Genomic DNA, 20,694 nt, shown 5'->3' with positions numbered 1-20,694 from the left:
CCTCTCCTCCTCCTCCTCCTCCTCCTCCTCTCCTCCTCCTCTTCCTCTCTCCTCCTCTTCCTCCTCTCCTCTCTCCTCCTCTTCCTCTTTTCTCCTCCTCTTCCTCTCTCCTCCTCTCCTCCTCCTCTCCTCTTCCTCTCCTCCTCCTCCTCTCCTCTCCTCCTCTCCTCTCTCCTCCTCCTCTACTCCCCCCTCCTCCTCCCCAGGTCGCCGTGGCAACCTGCGTGTGCGTATCAACGCCACCGGCGACACCATCGTGCTGCAGTTTGTGCGTCCCAGTCCAGATGTGCGTCTGGAAGGCTACGTGCTGGGATACGGAGGCAGCGTCTTCTCCAGACAACTCATCACACTGCCCGAGGACGGGCGGCCCTACCAGGCCGAGATGGGTGAGGAGACACACACACACACACACACACACACAACCACACACACGGCTCTGAGGCGTGGGAACCAGCAGACGTGGTTTTGGGGGGAAACCAGCAGCAGGTGGCTCTGATCCGGTTCTGAAGCTCGGCCAGGAATCTTGATCCCGTCACCTCGAGGGAAGCCTGAGACCGCGGTGCGTTCAAAGGCAGCGTGACATCAGGAAACCTGCCGAGAGCCGTCCGTCATCACCACGACAACACTTCAGTGTTTAATGTGAGAAGTGTGAAGCTGATAAGAGGAGGAGAAACATCTGGATGGCACATCTGCAGGGTTGGGGAGGAAACTATTCCATGTAACGGCCTTACACAATTTAATTACAACAGTTACATCATTGTAATCTGTTACATTACTGCAGGAAAATGTGGAACTACATTACAAAGTTTGCATTCTAAGGCATAAAAACAATTAAAAAAGAAACATCTTCAAATTAATCAAAGACATGAATTGACTCCACAACATCTCTAACTGTAAGTTACTATGTTGTATATTTCATAAAGTTTTGGTAACACTTTACAATAAGAGTCCCTTAATTAACGTTAGTTAGTACATTATTAAGCATTAATTAACTGTTTACAGATTAATTAAGACATTAATTAATGTAGCCTATTAGTAAGCAGTTAATTAATGCTTACTACTCAAAGTTAGTTAATAAATTAAGTAATAATAAAACTTGAATAATGTAATCAGTTATCATTATGTATGCATTACTCTGCATTAATTAACACATTAGTTTATTAATGCTTAATAATGTACTAACTAACCTTAATTAAGGGACCCTTATTGTAAAGTGTTACCAAAGTTTTAATGCATTTTAGTATTGAAATACATTTTATAGTTTTTTTTTTTGTTGGCTTTTTCATGCCTTTATTGACAGTACAGTTGAGAGAGACAGGAGAGAAAGGGGGAATGACACGCAGGAAAGGGCCGTCCGATGCGGGATTCGAACCGGGGCCGCCTGCACGAGGACTACAGCCTCAATATATGGGGCGCCTGCTTAACCCACTGCGCCACTCGGCGCCCCTTAAAATACATTTTAATCGTGTTTTATGTGTTGAGTTGCAGTTTTTCCAGTAGAAGGTCTGATTTGTCTTGAACGCAGCGTTAAACGTTACAGCCGTGAGAGCTTCACTTGCCTCCGGAGAGCGTAGGACAACGTAGGTTTGTTTGGATGTTAACGAGGCCAGAGCTGAACGTCTGCTGCTCATTTGACTTTATAACACAAACACGACTTCCTTCCCCGGCACCACTTCCTTATTTGGTGCTGTGTTCAAATGCTGCTGGGAAATGCAGCGTTTACACTGGGAGGGTTTAAATTAACCCCCCCCCCCCCGGTGAGAAATGACAAACAGATGTAAACAGTTGGTTTCAGGAGAAGTTCAGCTCCAGCTTCACTTTAATCTAATCACGTTTCCCTCCTTCCCTCGCCGCCGCCGCCGCTGCTGCTTCTGCCCCGAGGCCGTCTGCCAATCACAGGCCGGAGGGGGCGGGGCCAGCTGTCAACACTGATGTGGTGTTTACTCTAAAGGTTAACCATCTATCTTTAACCCTCTGCTCTCCGGTTCAGTTCAGTCTGTCTCTGTCACAGTGCAGAGCGGAGGTTCAGGTAAACACAGAGGGGGGGTTGATTGACAGGTGAGAGGCTCAGGGGGCGGGGCTTGTGTCACCGTGGAGATGAAGAGTCGACCTGTTGTTACCTGCCGTCCATCATCGCCCCGGGCCTCTGTTGACTGTAAACACGGCAGCAGAGGAGGACGAAGGTCAAAGCCTTCATCCAGGAGGGAATCGAACACACGATCATCATCACTCACCTTGATTCCAACACGTTTGTTTTCCTTCCTTCCTTCCAGACGCTGAACCCAAGTACCTGGTTGCCGTGCAGCCGATCCCGGCCAACGACGTCAAGAAGCACTGCACAGGTACGACAACGCTACGTCTTGGGAACGTCAAGACGCTCCGAGAGTTTGAGAAAAGTCCTGGAACTCTTCTCTCACTTAGAGGGTTAACAGCAACAATGTGGTTGGTTTAACCACCTCTTTCTTAACGTCAAAAACATACGCTGGTTTTGCTCTTCCGGTGGAATCGTATGTTTACGTTTCCATGGTTTCGGTAGTCGTGGTAAATGCATTGACTTTTTTTTTTTTTTCAATGAAAATCTGTAAAACGCATGGATCATCACACCAGCTTTTAACAATAGATACCACACAGATTGATCCGTGATGATCCATGCGTTTTACAGATTTTCATTGAAAAAAAAAAAAAAAAATCCATGCATTTACCGCGACTACCGAAACCATGGAAACGTAAACATAAAATTCCACCGGAAGAGCAAAACCGGCACACGTTTTTGACGTTCGGTAAAAGGTGGATATGTATATATAAAATAATAATTAACTGTGATTTTCAGCCTCCTTTTATATTAAATAGAGGGGGGGGCAATATCTGACAGTGATAGGCTACTCTCAGCTGTCAGGTGTTGCCCCCCCCCCTGATGTAAATGTTTTAGGCTAAATATAATAGAAACAACACAGCACATGTCTGTTCTGATGATACAAGTCAGTGTGTAAAACTCCAGCAGGTGGGAGCTTCCGTTTATATTTAATAGAGAGGGAGGGGGGGGGGGGCAATATCTGACAGTACAGCTGTCAGGATGATGATAGTTTTTATTCCATAGTTGTATTCCTATATTTCCTGGTTTTCAGGTAAAGTGAACCTGGAGAAGCCGCTGCACCTGGTGATCGGCTCCGTCAGCCCCACGGCCGTGCTGCTGTCCTGGGGGAACTACCTGAAGACGCCGTTCGAGGGCGACATCATGAACGAGTGTCTGGAGGACGGGTAGGACGCTCTTTATTTCTTTATTTAATCGTTTGATTGGTTTATTTCTAGGATCTAGGGTTGTTCTGTGTAATTAGAAGTTTTCTAATAATCCATGTGTGTGCAGGTTTTACACCATCCGCTACAGGGAGAGGAACAGGAAGTGGAACTACCAGACCTGCCCGACCAGCGACACCGTCATCGACAACCTGAAGCCTGACACGCCGTACGAGTTCGGAGTCCGCTCCAATAAGGACGAGCGCAGCGGCAGCTGGAGCAAACCGGTCATCCACAACACCAACATGGGCAGTAAGGCCACGCCTACTCAGTCTGAGGTCTAGTCCTGGTCCTGGTCCTGGTCCTGGTCCTGGCCCTGGCCCTGGTCCTGGTCCTGGTCCTGGTCTTGACCCCTGACTGACTCACCTTGTCTGATCCACAGGTAAACCGCCACAGAAGCCGTTCAAGCTGCGTAACCCTCTGGCCAAGCCCATGGTAGGTTCAGGGACTCATTCATCTCTTGGTTCAGTCTTCTACTACATTTCCCATGAGCCCTTGCAGCTGTGACTGGCTCTGATTGGTCGATTCTGTCTTGCAGAAACCTCACGGACCTCACGCTCTGTTCCCGCCTCGTCCAGGTGAGTCCTGCGTCTCTCACACACACAGACACACAGACATAGATATAATATACACGTAGATGGCTCCTCTGACGCTGCTGTCCATTGGAACGATGCATCAACGCGGCGGCCATCTTGGTCAGGGGAAGCCGTGTCTACTTCCTGCTTTAGTCAACAGAGGCAGATTAAAATTGCCATAACTCTCTGAATATTCAACAGATTTTCAAGCCATTTAGTTTATTAATGTCAGACATATATTGATGATTCAACATAGATTGAATTTTTCTTTTTTATATATATATATTTTTAATTTCTATCATAAATACACTTACACATACTCAGACTCACACCCACATACATACACTGAAATTAGTTGTATGACTACTATGACTAATATCTATGCACACACACACACACACAATGTGACCCAATGCTGATGATCTCACTTCCTGTGTTTCCTGTGTCGACCAATCACAGCTCTGCACAACCGGACTCGACTCCCCCCTCCACTCAAAACTCCCAGTTTCCCCGGAGCTGGACGCACGCCATTCGGTGACTATCTCCTGCACACACACACACACACACACACACACACACACACACTAACCTGAGCTCTAGGATCCACAGAAGAAGAAGCGGCGGCGGCGGCGGCGTGTCTATGTTTCTTCTTCTTCTTCTTCTGCTCTTCTAAACGGTGTGTTCTGTCCCACAGCGCCACCTGAGGGTCGCCATGACGACGCTGTGTCTCTGGGTAACTGACCTCTGTTTACCTGCTTCAGCTCGGCGGGGGGGAGGGAGGGGGCGGGGCCTGTGAGGGGCAGCTGTCCTGATTGGCTGCATGTCAGCATGACGCTCCGACGGTTAGAAAGTCTCTCAGGTGACGTCAGGTGACAGTAAGTTCTCGTAGCTCCGCCCACAGACGCTGCAGCAGCAACAAAGCAACAACTCACCTGGCGGCCGCAACGCAAGGCTTCACCTGTGACATCATCGTCTTCTCCTTCTTCTTCCTCTTCTTCTTTTCTTTTTCTTTTTTTCTTCTTTTCTTCTTCTTTTTTTCTATTTCTTCTTTTTCTTCTCTCTGAAATCCATAGATATACTGACTAGATGCTGCGTTCCCAGGCTGCTCTATTGATGGCGGCCATTTTGGTCAGGGGGAAGCCGTGTCTACTTCCTGCATTAGACATCTATCAACCATTAAAGGGATAGTTCAACATTTTGGCAAATTGGCCCATTGCCATAATCGCTATAGTCATAGCAGTAGGTTCATTACCTTTAATTGTAGGTGTAAGCTATTTTCAGTACGGCGGAGCGCAGCAGCTGGCTGCTCAGAGCTACGCTATGGAGGCTAAGGGAATTTCTTGGTTTCCCTCATTAAACTCATCAAATTCAACATCCAAAAACTCCACAGCGCTTTTGTAGACAAGTTGTGACCTGCACAACCACCACGCTATGAGATAATGACGGAACGATACGAAACGGAGCCGTTTTCGAGGTAAATACAGGGTAAATACGGAGACTGCTTGCTGAAAAACTGTCCCTGAACGCAACGCGCATCAGCGGTTTTGTATGAATTTACCTCGAAAACGGCTCCGTTTCGTATCGTTCCGTCATTATCTCATAGCGTGGTGGTTGTGCAGCTCACAACTTGTCTACAAAAGCGCTGTGGAGTTTTGGGATTTTGTATTTGATGAGTTTAATGAGGGAAACCAAGAAATCCCTTAGCCTCCATAGCGTAGCTCTGAGCAGCCTGCTGCTGCGCTCCGCTGTACTAAAAATAGTTTACAATTAAAGGTAACGAACCTACTGCTATGACTATAGCAATTATGGCAATGGGCCAATTTGCCAAAATGTTGAACTATCCCTTTAACATCACCAGAACTCTCCGAATATTCAATCGATTCTCAAGCCGTTTGGTTTATTACAAATGTCAGACAGATATTTATAATACAACGACAAAAATTTTTTTTTTGAAAAATAATTTCTTTTTTTAATGTATCCACCACTTTCCGGAGAATGACGCTGGGTGTCGCCATGACACTCCATTCCACCGTTCCTGTATTGTTGATAGCATAGACTGGTTGATAGACATTGGCCGTGATGACTTTATTTATAATCATCACGTAATTTTAATGAGAACAATACGTAAGTTTTTAGCTTTATGTCACATGTTCACGTCACTATATCACCGTTGCGACTACTCTGATGTTTATGAAGTCTATAAAACGAATTGTTGAACAAACATTTTAGCTGGGCTAACCGTTAGCTGTTAGCCGTTAGCCGTCAATAAACAATAACTCAATAAACGGCCCATGAAAAAAATATTTTTTCCAGCGGATATCCTAGTTCCAACATGACTAACTGGAGTAGTTTCATGTCGTGTCCGACAACGGGAGGGTTTTAACAGCTGACGTCGATGTTAGTTTGCTGCTGCTGTTAGCTGTCAGCAGCAGCAAAGCTAACAACTACGATAACCATGACTAATTACAAAAACGTGCACACAGAAATAGTAATGTTTGTTCAATAATTAGTTTTATAGACTTAACAAACATCAGATTTAGTCAAAACGGTTTTGGCGGCCCAGAGCCCCCACATTTGGTGGGCTACCTACACCGGTGGCTAACGCTACCAGTTAGCCGCTCTCTAGAACGCTACTAAAACCGACTTCCGTTGTGGTGTGCCGCAATGGATCATGGGAAAATAAAGTGGTGGATTAAACATACACTTACATACTCAGACACACACCCACATGCATAAATACACTGAAATGTGTTTTACAGGGTCTGACTGCTGGTCAGACGTTTATATGTCTATGGTCAGAAACCCCTGACCAAGATGGCCACCGTGTTGACGTACGCTGAGAAGCAGAAGGCGGCGTCTAGTCAGTATATATATCTATGTCTGAAGTCATCTGCTGTCTCACTGTCTCTGTCCTCTCTGTCTCTCCGTCCGTCCTCCATCAGTCTGCATGTCGTCGGTCCAGACGCAGACGTTGTTGTCTCGGCAACACAAGTCGTTCTGCAGAGTCCTGAGGTGCATGAGACTGTTGTGACTCCTCCTCCTCCATCGCCATGGAGACGGTGGAGTGTGTGTCTGTGTGTGTGTGTGTGTGTGTGTGACTCCCTCTCTTTCCTCTCTCGTCCCAGATGAAGGAGACTCTGTTAGAGACGCCTCGGTGGACCGTCCTCCCCCTCCTCCCCCCTCCTCCTCCTCCTCCTCCTCCTCCTCCTCCTCTTCCTCTTCCCCCTCCTCCTCTTCCTCTTCCTCCTCCTCCTCCCTCTCCTCCTCCTCTTCCTCTTCCCCCTCCTCCTCTTCCTCTTCCCCCTCCTCCTCTTCCTCTTCCTCTTCCTCCTCCCCCTCCTCCTCCCCCCTCCTCCTGACTAAGCTCGTCTCCCACGGCGACAGACTTCAGGGCCAGAAGGCGCCGACTAACGCTCCTGAGAAACCTGCCGGTAACTCCTCCCTCCTTCTCTTAGGCCCCGCCCCCACCTGTCACTCACACACCACGCCTCCACCACTCACCTGGCATCGAACAGGCGATCAGATCAGCAGAGTTGACTGCGACCTCGTCCGTTTCTCTTCTTTAACTTCCTGTCTCACAGAGTGAAATGCATCCTGGGAGTTGTAGTTCAGCACCGTGTGATGTTAAACCTCTCTCTCCCTCACAGCTGTCGGCCAATCACAGGACGGCGGGTCACTGCTGAGAACAGCTCTGGCCAATGAGAGGGCCAGAGCGAACAGCTGGGGTAAAGACGCCTCTGTGGTCTTGCTCTGTGTGTGTGTGTGCAGTGGTGGACAGTGACGGAGTAAATTTACTTGAGTACTGTACTTCAGTACATATCCAGAGGATTTGTACTTTACTTGAGTATTAGATTTCTTTGGTACTTATTACTCTTACTTGAATACATTTCCAAGACAAATATTTGTACTTTTACTGGAGTTAATTTGTAGGAAGGCTGAAAAGTACTGGTTACTTTCAGGTCTTTCTCTAAAATCCTATTGGACACAAGCTGTGTTTGTCTGTGAAGGAAACCCTAACCCCTAAAAGCAGCACATCAGTGCAGCTGCTTTCAAAGAGTTCATTCTCACTAACAAGAGTTAAAAGCTCCTTACATTCATTTAGAAACTATTAGAGTCATTCATTGATGTGAAGAATAAGAAATTTACTCTGACTCTTACTTTTACTTAAAGTACATTTAAAAGCATGTACTTTTGGATACTTAAGTACCTTTAAAAGCAAGTACTTTTTTACTCTTACTCGAGTAAAATGTCGACTGAGCTACTTTTACTTGTAACGGAGTAAATTTTGACCAGTAGTATTTGTACTCTTAGTTACTCAAGTACTGGGGTTGAGTACTCTATCCATCTGTGTGTGTGTGTGTGTGTGTGTGTGTGTGTGTTGAACGCAGCTGCCACCTGATTGGCTGCTCTCATTCCATCCAACATCCAACATGGCGTCTGCATGTGGCGGCGGCGAACAGAGTCTGTCTGAGCCGCTTGAACGACTGTGGTGTGTGAGTGTGTGAGCGCTGACCCATCACCCCCCCTCGACCCCCCCCCCCCTCCATCCATCAGCGTCCATCACTAACCTCACCACCTCACGCTCGGCGCTGCTGCTTCATCACTCCTCCTCCTCCTCCGTCGCCGTGGAAACAGAGTATAACTGTCTCTCGTCCTCCAGGTCACGGAGGAGGCAGCAGGAGTCTGCCCCCCCTCCTCCCCCCGCTGGGCAGATCCATGAGGCCGGGCGCCAGACTCCCCCTCCCCCCCCTCTCTAACGGCTTCAGACCCCCCCACTCCTCCTCTAGGCCCCGCCCCTCCGCCCCCACCGCCGGGATTCTCAGGGGAATTCCTCCTGGTACCTGCCTCGCCCGTCTCTCACCTGTCTGTCTCACCTGTCTCACCTGTCTCACCTGTCTCACCTGTCTCACCGTCTTTTATTCCTTTACTCATCATGTTTAACAGCAGGTTTGTCTCCAGTTCACAGCTGATCGATCAATGATTGATCAATGATCTCTGGTGGATTCAGATTCACATCATTAAGTTCATTAATATTTATGGGCTGTCAATCAATCACATTCATTAATCACACATGTTTTTCTGTGGACGATATGATGGAGTATTAGGGCCACATTGAGAAACAATGGTTTTCACAGAGACGCACGAGAATAAAGTCATAGTTTTACAAGAAAATAGTCATAGTTTAATGAGAAAAAAGTCATAATATTAAGAGAATAAAGTAATTATTCTACGAGAAAAAGTCATATTACTAGAATAAAGTCGTAATTTTATGAGAAAAAGTCATAATTCTACGAGAAAAAGTCATAATTCTACAAGAAAAAGTCATATTACTAGAATAAAGTCATAATTTTACAAGAATAAAGTCATAATTCTATGAGAAAAATTCATATTATTAGAATAAGTCATAATTTTACAAGAACAAAGTCGTAATTTTACGAGAAAAAGTCATAATTTTACAAGAAAAAGTCATTACTAGAATAAAGTCATAATTTTACAAGAAAAAGTCATAATTCTACAAGTAAAAGTCATAATTTTACAAGAATAAAGTCCTAATTTTATGGGAAGTTGTTAAAATGAGGCCGTGGAGCATTTGGTGAAGTTGTGCTTCAGTGTAGGTTTCCCAAACAAGGAGATACATCAGCACATTGTCGTCAGTATCAGGACTTTGAAAAGATATGCAAGAAAAAGCATCTATTCTGCAGAAAGAACCAGAACATAACCAGAACAGAACCAGAACAGCACTGTATCCACTTACTGGTACAATTACCACTTTTCCTCGTAAATTTTACAACTTTTTCCTCATAAAATTGCCCCTTAATTCTCATTAAATTACGACTTTTTCCTGTAAAACTACGACTTTATTCTGGGAGTCTGTGGAAAATGTTTTGTTCTCAGCGTGGCCCTAGGACGATACTCAGCTGCTCCTCAGCTCTGTGAGGTCACAGGTCTCTGACCTGATGAGGTCATAGGTCTCTGTCTCTGTCCCGGTGTCTCCGTGGCGTCCTCTTCCCGCCGTAACGCTGCCTCTCTCCCCACAGCAGACGGACTGCGGCCGCGGGGCCTGGCCCCCCCCAGACCCGTCTTGTGGTCCAGACCTCGACTGGGTAAAAACAAACACGTCTCTGTGTGTATTAACCCCCCCACGTCAGCTGCTGCTGGTCTCTGTCTTATCCATCCTGTGTATTAATACGTTCATCCGTTCATCCGTCCATCCGTCCATCCGTCGTTGGTGTGTCCGTCCTCTGTGTCCACATCTGTCTCTGGTCTCTGGTTCCGCTTCTGCAGGTTCTGCAAATAACCAGCTGGAGATTGGTTATTTGACCTGGTGACATCACTGTGTCCATGTGGTGGAGGTGGGGGGGGGGGGTGTCCGTCCCTGGTCACATGACCTCACCTGTTGTCATTGTGTTGTGTTGGTGATGTCACCTTAAACCTCACATCAGGCTCCTGAGCTAACTTCACATTGCACATCCACACTGACCAGCCGTTACCGTGGAAACAGGCTCCAGGGACATAGGTCAGCCGTTAGTCCCAGGATGTTACCATGGTGACGTTAACCTGCTGCTTCTCCCACTTCAGTCAACAACTCCCTGCCAGATGACCAGACGTCTCTCCGCCCCGACGGGTTCCCTCGCTCCGGTTCCACGGCCCGGGACCGGTTCTACGGTCGGTACCTCCTGAGGCCGAGCTTCAGCTTCAGGCTTCAGCTTCAGGCTTCAGGCTTCAGCTCAACACCACCGTTAGCTCCTCAGCTTTGCACCAGCTGGACCGGACCTCCGGGTCCACAAGCTTCAGCTTCTGCTTCACACTCGACTGCAGCATCGTGAGCAGTTTCAGCTTCAGACATGAGCTTCAGCTTTAGACGAGAACTTCAGCTTCAGACGTGAGCTTCAGCTTTAGATGTGAGCTTCAGCTTTAGACGAGAACTTCAGCTTCAGACGTGAGCTTCAGCTTCAGACGTGAGCTTCATGCTTGACTGCAGTATCGCGAAGAGTTTCAGCTTAAGACATGAGCTTCAGACATGAGCTTCAGATGTGAGCTTTCGCTTAAGACAAGAACTTCAGCTTTGGACATGAGCTTCAGCTTCAGACGTGAGCTTCAGCTTCCTGTCCTGCTGCTGTTTGAAGCATCTTGAGCTTGTTACGTCGGGACTGTTCAGTGTTAATGTCGCTTCTCCTTGTGTAACCACGGCAACAGGATAACCACAGCCTGCGCGCACACACACACACACACACACACACACACACACACAGGGGCCTGATTGAGACTGTGTGTGTGTTGTTATCTCGTGTTTTTCCGGTGTGTGAGTCTTGTCGGTGTGTGTGCTGCAGGTTCTCCGGCTCGTCCGTCCATCGTCCTCAACAAGAGACCCAATCAGGTGGCGAAGCCCGGAGACACAGGTGAGTGTCCGTCTGACCGGCCAATCACAGCGCTGCTCACTCCGCCTGCACTGCAAAAACTCAAAATCTTACCAAGAATATTTGTCTTATTTCTAGTCAAAACTAATCTCATAATTAAAATAAGACTCATCACATTAAAAGCAGCTTGTTTTTAGACAATTTTTACTTCTTTCAAGCAGATTTTCACTTGCTTCCACTGGCAGATTTTTCTACTTATTTCAAGTGAGTCTTATTTAAAGTGGAAAGACATTAGTTTTGACTAGAAATATGAAAGATTTTGAGTTTTTGCAGTGCAGCAGTGAGTTCTCCTCCAGACTCACTGCAAAACTCATCTGACCAGGCAGCCTGGTCAGATGCGTACATGAACTGATGAAGCCTCTTGGATGAGAGGTGAAACGTCTTCCTAGACAAATAACTAAGTCCAGTTGCTTTCGATTTAACCTCCTTTGAAATACTATGACCTGGGCAAATGAGAATATGCACCGGCCTTTCCAAGAATATTTGTCTTATTTCTAGTCAAAACAAATCTCATTATATGTAAAATCACATAAAAAAGAGCTTGTTTTAAGACACTCTTTACTTCTTTCAAGCAGATTTCCACTTGAAATAAGTAGAAAAATCTGATTGTGGAGCAAGTTTTTCTTTCTTATTACAAGCACAAAAAACTAGCTTTCACTGGCAGATTTTTCAAGTGAAAATTTGTTTGAAACAAGTGAAAATGATCTAAAAACAAGTTCATTTTCAGGTGATGAGTCTTATTTTAAGTGTAAAGAGATTAGTTTTGACTAGAAATGAAACATTTTGACAAGAAATAAGACAAAGATTCTTGGAAAGAGTTAGAGTTTTTGCAGTGTGGCGACCGGTGACATCATCATCATCATCCGTTCTTTACTTCTCCTGCAGACAAAGTGAACAACCTGAAGCAGACGGACAAGCTGCCGGTGCTGAAGCCCAGAGCCCCCCCGGCCCCGGCCTCGGCCCCAGCCAAGCCCAAGCCCACCAAGCCGGAGCGGAGACAGACCACCACCACCACCACCTCGCCGCCGCCCACCACCGCTGGTACGGAGCCCCCCCCCCCCCCTCCAGGTGAAAGTAGTGGAGCGTCATGTGACCGTCTGACATGTGACTCTGTCCTCAGCTCCTCGACAGGAGACCTGGGAGGACTCGGACCTGTTCAAGTCCCAGCCCACGTCCGACATCGACGCCATGGGCAAGAAGCGCTTCGTGGGTGAGTACAGCCGAGTACAAGTATAGCAAGTATACTATGGACCATGTACTTGTAGCGTACTAGAAGGTATACTAATTTAATACTTCTTCAGACTAAATTGGAACATTTTAAGTTTATAAAAGTATACTTTATAGGTAATTTGAAGTTTACAAAAGTACACTTTCAAGTATACAACAAGTACACTCATCTATATACCTCTAGTGTACTAAGTATATACTTCTAGTGCGCATTTTAGTTTATTAAAGTATACTTAATAAGGTCATTTTAAGTTTACAAAAGTACACTTTCAAGTTTACAACAAGTAGGCTACACTCATCTATATACTCCTAGTGTGCTAAGTATATACCTCTAGTCTGCATTTTAGTTTATTAAAGTATACTTCATATGGTCATTTTAAGTTTACAAAAGTACACTTTCAAGTTTACAAAAGTACACTTTCAAGTATACAACAAGTACACTCATCTATATACTCCTAGTGTACTAGTATATACCTCTAGTCCGCATTTTAGTTTATTAAAGTATACTTAACAAGGTCATTTTAAGTTTACAAAAGTACACTTTCAAGTATACAACAAGTACACTTTCAAGTATACAACAAGTACACTCATCTATATACTCCTAGTGTACTCAGTATATACTTCTAGTCCACATTTTAGTTTATTAAAGTATACTTCATAAGGTCATTTTATGTTTACAAAAGTACACTTCCAAGTATACTGCCTCAGTTTTAGTATAAAATGAGTATACTTGTAGTACACTTTAATAAAATACTTTTCGCTAAGGGAACCCTTAAAAACCAGGTCTCGCCTGGTCTCTGTCTATTAATAATATAATCTAAACCTTTTCGTGCACAGTCGAGTAATAAATGACAACGTGGGCAGAATATGTCTGTTGAAATGATCTGACATGAATGGATCAATAGTTATATGAGAATAAAAACTAAAAGGAAATTGAACATCACAGAATTTAAGTAAAAGGCACAGAGATCAACAATGAACAACCTTTTTCATTTTAAAAAAATGATTCTCTCAGGTCGTAGCTATCAGCACTTCCAGACACCAAACCTTCCACTAGGGCTGGACGATTATTGCAAAAATCATAATCACGATTATTTTGGTCAATATTGAAATCACGATTATTTACACGATTATGCGGGGGGGGGACTATGCAGGATTTATAGCTTGACCATGCTACATTATTACCTTAAATAAACAGTGCCAATGTGTGTTTAAGGTTTTTAAGTTTATAATTTTAAATATTTATTAAAAATTAATTTAAAACTTTTTTTTTAAGTTTTATGATCCAGCAGCAGAAACTATGCAGGGTGTTTAGCTTAACTTTTCTACATTTTTACCTTGAATAAACAGATTTGGAGTAATTGTCATGGTTTAACTTATTAAGAGGGAGAATGGAGGCTCTCTGCTTCCGTGTGTGTCGCTTATTGCGTCTCTGGGATGAAATCCAACCTGGGAAGATCAGAGCCTCCGCCCCGCTGCGCTGTCCCAGCTCTCGTCACAAACGCACCCCATAACTTTTTTTTTTCTTTTTTTTTTGACGCGCCCCATAAGTGATCTGTTGTTTATGACAGATTAAACTACACAAATACACGTCCTAACATCGTATAACGTTATCCGCCGCTCTACAGAGCTTTGTAAACATATGCACATGTAGCCTACGGGCCGGGGGAAGAGGAGGAGGAGGAGGAGGAGGAGGAGGAGGAGGAGGAGGGTGTTGTTGTGCGGCCGCTTTGAGAAGACGAGCGAGTGTTTTAAATTATTATTTCTCGTTCATTCGTCCTGAACGGTGGCCGCTGCTCTCTCTTCACTGGCGCTGATTTTTAAATGCCGCTGTCAACACACGAGTGGACTCGTCCACAGAGGAGTGCAGTGCAGGCGCGGGGGCAGAAGCGCGCATGTGTGTTTTTCAGAATAAAACACCAATAGACAAAAAAATAATCGTTTTTCTTCGATTACAGTGTTTTTATGATCATGAGAAGCCAAAATCGTAATCACGATCAAAATTTGATTAATCGTCCAGCCCTACCTTCCACTTTAATCCCTTTCTATATTCTGAAGGTTTTTACAGAGGGGATTGTTGATATATCATTCACAGCCTCATTTATACAACATTTTATTACTGCCACATGGAGACATTAGATGTTTTAGGGCTGGTGACAGTATTTTCTCATTTACAGAGTGATAAAAAGAGATATCCACAATCCTCCTCTGTAAAAACTAAAGACTCTAATATGTCAACAAGATAAAACAAAGTAGCTTTATCCATTGTTCAGATTTCTGTTCTGGAAATATATGCAAATTAGCGCATATTTAATTAGATATTGCCTCATTTACATATTTAAACATTAAAATTGCCCCCCACAGCGCCCCATGTGATCTACCAGACGGGGAAGGGGCCAGACGAGCCGTGCTCCATCACCTCCTCCCTCAACTACTTCCCCGAGGACGAAGCGGGCGACGCCAACGTGACGGCTCCGCCCAGGACGGCGCCGTCCAACCTCACCGTGGTGACGGTGGAGGGATGCCCCTCCTTCATCATCCTGGACTGGGAGAAGACGGACAACGACACCACAGGTAGGGAGACGCCACGCCCCCCTCTCTCCCCCACCCCGTTAGACGAGAACTTCAGCTTCAGACGAGAACTTCACGCTTGACTTTAGTGTAGTATCGCGAGCAGTTTCAGCTTCAGACGTAAGCTTCAGCTTCAGGCGAGAACTTCAGCTTCAGACGTAAGCTTCAGATGCGAGCTTCAGCTTCATACATGAGCTTCAGCTTCAGCTCCCCCACCCGAGAACAAGCTCCTCCCCCTCCCCCTGTGTGACCTCACGCTGTCTCCTCAGAGTACGAGGTCATCTCCACCGCCAAGGGTCCAGACGGCGAGCAGGTCTCCATCCTGACCACCAACCAGACGCACACGGCCGTGGAGAACCTCAAACCGGAGAGCAGGTATGTCTCCGTGGAAACCACACAGCCGCGGCAACAGGAAGTAGTCAGAGTGCTCGTCCTGCTGTACTTGAGTAAAAGTCAAACTAAAACAACTACTAAATACAGGAAGTTCTTTTATTGTGACAGTCTGACCACAGGAAGTAGTCTCACTGTGATGCCCGGTTGCAGTTGCCATGGCGCCCGTTGACCCTGTTGTGTGTGTGTTGTAGCTATGAGTTCAAGGTGAAGCCGAAGAACGAGCTGGGGGAGGGGCCGCCCAGCGAGCCCGTGTCCTTCAACACCGAGTCAGGTACACACAGCTTTTATTTTGAAAGGAGCCGTCTGAAGGAAGTCACCTGAATATTTTCACAATAAAACTTGTATTATCATTAACAAGTTGTTGCGTCTGTTCTGTCTCCAGCCGACCCCCGAGTCAGCGAGAACGTCTCAGGTCAGTCACACACCTGTCTCACCTCTTCTCATCTATCCTCTGTCTTCACCTGTCCTCACCTGTCCTTGAATGAATGAATGAATGAATGAATGAATGAATTTTATTTTCGAACATGTATAAAAAGAAATAAAAATATATGTAGCTATTGTACACACAAAAGAAAGAAAGAAAGAAAAAAAACAATAAAATAAAGAGCTAAGACATAACAAAACACTGCACATTGTTCGAAAAAGGAGTGGGAAGAAGTACAAAACTTTTTTAATTTCTCACCCCTTTTTAACTATTCTTCAGTTTGTAACTACACAGATATCCTTATCACTACATAATACACCTATATAAATATATACCATATATACACTTCATAAATATCTATATAAATATATAATTATAGAATAAATATACACTACACACATATCCTTGTAAATATATATAAACTATCCCCATAAATAAATACATACCATATACTAAGTTAGTTACAATATAAGAATCAACCCTATTCTTTATAGATGTATCCCTCATCATCCTGTTAACATACTTCCTCTTTCATGTACTTGTTTAAAAAAAAATGTTTTTTTCCTTTTTTTAAACAGATTTATATTTGCACTTTGTGGAACAGTCTGGAGACAGAAATAAAACAAAGTCATCCCACAGCTCCTTATCTGTCCTCTCCTGTCTCCCCTGTCCTGTCTCACCTCTCCTGTCTCACCTGTCCTGTCTCACCTGTCTCTCCTGTCTCACCTCTCCTGTCTCACCTGTCTCTCCTGTCTCACCTGTCCTGTCTCCCCTGTCCTGTCTCTCCTGTCTCACCTCTCCTGTCTCACCTGTCTCTCCTGTCTCACCTCTCCTGTCTCACCTGTCTCTCCTGTCTCACCTGTCTCTCCTGTCTCACCTCTCCTGTCTCACCTCTCCTGTCTCACCTGTCTCTCCTGTCTCACCTGTCCTGTCTCCCCTGTCCTGTCTCTCCTGTCTCACCTCTCCTGTCTCACCTGTCCTGTCTCACCTGTCCTCACCTGTCCTGTCTCACCTCTCCTGTCTCACCTCTCCTGTCTCACCTGTCTCTCCTGTCTCACCTCTCCTGTCTCACCTCTCCTGTCTCACCTCTCCTGTCTCACCTCTCCTGTCTCACCTGTCTCTCCTGTCTCACCTCTCCTGTCTCACCTCTCCTGTCTCACCTGTCTCTCCTGTCTCACCTCTCCTGTCTCACCTCTCCTGTCTCACCTGTCTCTCCTGTCTCACCTCTCCTGTCTCACCTCTCCTGTCTCACCTGTCTCTCCTGTCTCACCTCTCCTGTCTCACCTCTCCTGTCTCACCTGTCTCTCCTGTCTCACCTGTCCTGTCTCCCCTGTCCTGTCTCTCCTGTCTCACCTCTCCTGTCTCACCTGTCCTGTCTCACCTGTCCTCACCTGTCCTGTCTCACCTCTCCTGTCTCACCTCTCCTGTCTCACCTGTCTCTCCTGTCTCACCTCTCCTGTCTCACCTCTCCTGTCTCACCTGTCTCTCCTGTCTCACCTCTCCTGTCTCACCTCTCCTGTCTCACCTGTCTCTCCTGTCTCACCTGTCCTGTCTCCCCTGTCCTGTCTCTCCTGTCTCACCTGTCCTGTCTCACCTGTCCTGTCTCACCTGTCCTCACCTCTCCTGTCTCACCTCTCCTGTCTCACCTGTCTCTCCTGTCTCACCTCTCCTGTCTCACCTCTCCTGTCTCACCTCTCCTGTCTCACCTCTCCTGTCTCACCTGTCTCTCCTGTCTCACCTCTCCTGTCTCACCTCTCCTGTCTCACCTGTCTCTCCTGTCTCACCTCTCCTGTCTCACCTGTCCTCTGTCTCACCTGTTCTCTGTCTCACCTGTCCTCTGTCTCACCTGTCCTCTGTCTCACCTGTCCTCTGTCTCACCTGTCCTCTGTCTCACCTGTCCTCTGTCTCACCTGTCCTCTGTCTCACCTGTCCTGTGTGTCCCCAGGTAAGGACGCCATCTGGACGCAGTTCCCCTTCAAGACGGACTCGTACTCGGACTGCCACGGGAAGCAGTTTGTGAAGAGAACCTGGTACCGGAAGTTCGTCGGCGTCCAGCTCTGCAACTCGCTCAGGTACAAGATCTACCTGAGCGACTCGCTCAACGGTGAGTGGACACGCCCACGCCGACCGTCCAATCAGAGCCCAGAGAGCCTCACAGGTCATGATGATGATGATGATGATGATGTGACTTCCTGTGCAGGTAAATTCTACAACCTGGGCGACCAGAGCGGCTTCGGCGAGGACCACTGTCAGTTCGTGGACTCGTTCCTGGACGGGAGGACGGGACGCCAGCTGAGCGCCGACCAGCTTCCCGCCAGACCAGGTGAGACCGCCAGAGATCCTCTATCACCGTCAAGACGTCTCACTAGTAGTGAAAAATAAAAACTAAATAAAAATAAAAATTACTTTGCTACGGAGCGAAAGAATCGACCAGCGGTGTAGTGTGTAGTATGTGATACTCAGGTATACTCAGTATAAATACTTCAGTATACCCAGTACAACAAAACTATCTAGGCCTCACTAAAGTAAATGTCAGTGGTTCTCAAAGTGGAGGGCTTGACAGGGTTCAAGGGGGTCCACAACTTTTTCTGGACATTTTACCACTTTTTACTAGAATTTTTGCACTTTTTTAATTATTGTTTTCTTTTCTTTTTTCTTTCTTTTTTTTTTTTTTTAAATTTTACTCGTTTCTTCTCAATTTTTCTGTTCTACTTTTTACTATTTTTTAAAGAAATTTTACCCCTTTTTGTATTATTGTTTGCCCCCCCCTTTTTTTTGAGAAATTTTACCACATTTTCTAGAATTCTTAATTTTACCAGTTTCTTCTCAAGTAAAAAAAAAACTTTCTACTATTTACTATATACTATTTTTATTTTTTTTAACCCACATTGTTTGACTTTTTTTTTTTTTAATTTTACCACTTTTCCAAGAATTTTTCTGAGAAATTTTACCAGATTTTTCACAAAAAAATTTTTTACCACTTTTTTCTTAATTTTTAAAAACTTTTTTGTTAATTTTTTGTGAGAATTTTTACCACTTTTTTTGAGAAATTGTAGGCTACCACTTTTTTTCCAGAAACTTCTCTATAATCTTTCAAAAATGTACGCCTAATTTAAACGTACATTACATTGATGTTTGTGTATTTCTGGTGTTTGCTTCAAAATTTTGTCCAATGGGGGTCCGTGGTCTAATTTGTGTCAATTTGTGCTCTGCAGGCTTCTACCGCGCCGTGCGTCAGGAGCCGGTCCACTACGGACAGATCGGAGGACACTCACACGTCAACTACGTCTCCTGGTACGAGTGTGGGACGCCGATCCCCGGGAAGTGGTGAACCGGACCGGAGGAGGAGGAGGAGGAGGAGGAGGGGGCGGAGCCTATTTCTGGCGCTGTAAAAACATGTACAGGACAAAACTGTAACGAGAACATTTAAAACACGTAAAGAGCATCACGCCACGAGGGGGCGGAGCTACAAGACACCTGCTGGAGGGGAGGGGGGGGTGAGGGGGGGTAGGGATGGGGGTGGGGGTGGGTGGGGGGGGTTAACCACACACGCTCCAGATGTTTTAGTGTCGCTGAAGGGAAGCTGGCTCCCTGGACGACCGGTTCATTACATGTGAGATTTTATTTATCAAAGATCTTGATTCTGTTTCTGCCGCGACTCAGAGCGACGAAGATGAAGATGAAGATGATGATGATGATGACATCATCCTGTTTCACATGCTGGATCTTCTTCCTGTTGTATAATTATTATCATCATCATCATCGTGGTTATTATAGATTATTGATTATCCTCTTCGTCCGTTGCTATGGGAACATCAGAGACTTCACTCTGTCGGAGCAGCTGGAGCTGGAGCCACCAGATGTTGGTAGATGTTCAGAGCTCCGGCTTCTTTCTTCACTTGCAGTTTGCACAACACAGATGTAAATTTATGTGTAAAAGGAGAGAGAGCGACGTCACCGAGACGTTTCCACACAAACGTCTTCTTTTCATCCTTTCATCTTCTTTTTCTTTTTCTTCTCCTTCTAAACCAAACCGTAAACGACCTCTGACCACCACTTCCTGGTGGGCGTGTCAGTCTCCATCAAAGAAATGGCTGGCTACAGGTTAGCATGGGGTAACTGTTTCCGTGGCAACAGCTGTTCCCCATGGTTCATAACGTCTTCATTAAAAGCTCCATCGAACATCTGGCGAGCCGACCAGATGCTGGGATGGAACGGCGTTCCGTTGTTATGGCGATGCAGGGCATTTTCCCACCGGCTGCTGCAGCCTGCTGCAGGCCGGTGGTGTTTTATACTGGTGTTGTTTCTATATGGAGTTTTCATAATAAAGATAAAGTTTTGTTTCCTTTTTTAAAACCCTGAGTCTGTTTCTCTTCACTTTCTGTCTCCTAAAGGGGGCGTGGCCTCAACACAACACAACACAACACAACACCCTCAGTAGAAAACTCATCATTTAACATTAAACTGAGATCAAACTCTGTTTTCACCAGTGTTGGAATGACTGGTAACACTCCACAATAAATAAGTAATTTACACCAGTAACAGATTACTTTGATAATACAGAAAATCCATTATTTCTTGAACAACACAACAACATGTAACTGTGTTTCACTAAACTGGAGAACAAATGGAGGCAATATAATATAACAGTCAAACAAGTTGGTCAACTCTGTAACTCTGTCGGGAGGACAACACAAGGGATAATACTTTACAATAAGGTACACAACATTAGAGTAGTTAATGAGTAACTAATGAAGAACTAATGAGGAACTAATGAGTAGTTAGTGAGGAA

General features: G+C 45.5%; 1 protein-coding gene across 1 annotated transcript; it reads left to right on the top strand.

Annotated features, from left to right (window-relative positions):
* Positions 1-220: 220 nt before the first annotated feature.
* LOC146990444 (target of Nesh-SH3-like) lies at positions 221-19,394 on the top strand. Its single transcript, XM_085803882.1, has 24 exons — positions 221-386; positions 2,274-2,342; positions 3,126-3,258; positions 3,365-3,546; positions 3,677-3,729; positions 3,833-3,872; positions 4,329-4,403; positions 4,564-4,602; positions 6,995-7,080; positions 7,141-7,300; positions 7,517-7,594; positions 8,530-8,706; positions 9,908-9,973; positions 10,449-10,535; positions 11,201-11,269; positions 12,173-12,328; positions 12,408-12,497; positions 14,879-15,088; positions 15,355-15,460; positions 15,670-15,749; positions 15,861-15,890; positions 17,848-18,006; positions 18,103-18,225; positions 19,118-19,394. Exons 1-24 carry the CDS (start codon positions 383-385, stop codon positions 19,231-19,233), a joined length of 2,388 nt encoding a protein of 795 aa, XP_085660008.1. The 5' UTR covers positions 221-382; the 3' UTR covers positions 19,234-19,394.
* Positions 19,395-20,694: the final 1,300 nt, after the last annotated feature.

This window comes from Trachurus japonicus, chromosome 2 (assembly GCF_045865225.1).
Source record: "Trachurus japonicus isolate A0001 chromosome 2, Traja_1.0".
Classification (NCBI taxonomy): domain Eukaryota; kingdom Metazoa; phylum Chordata; class Actinopteri; order Carangiformes; family Carangidae; genus Trachurus; species Trachurus japonicus.
Note: the sequence above shows the minus strand (reverse complement) of the source record. Positions and strands in the feature narration are given on the sequence as shown.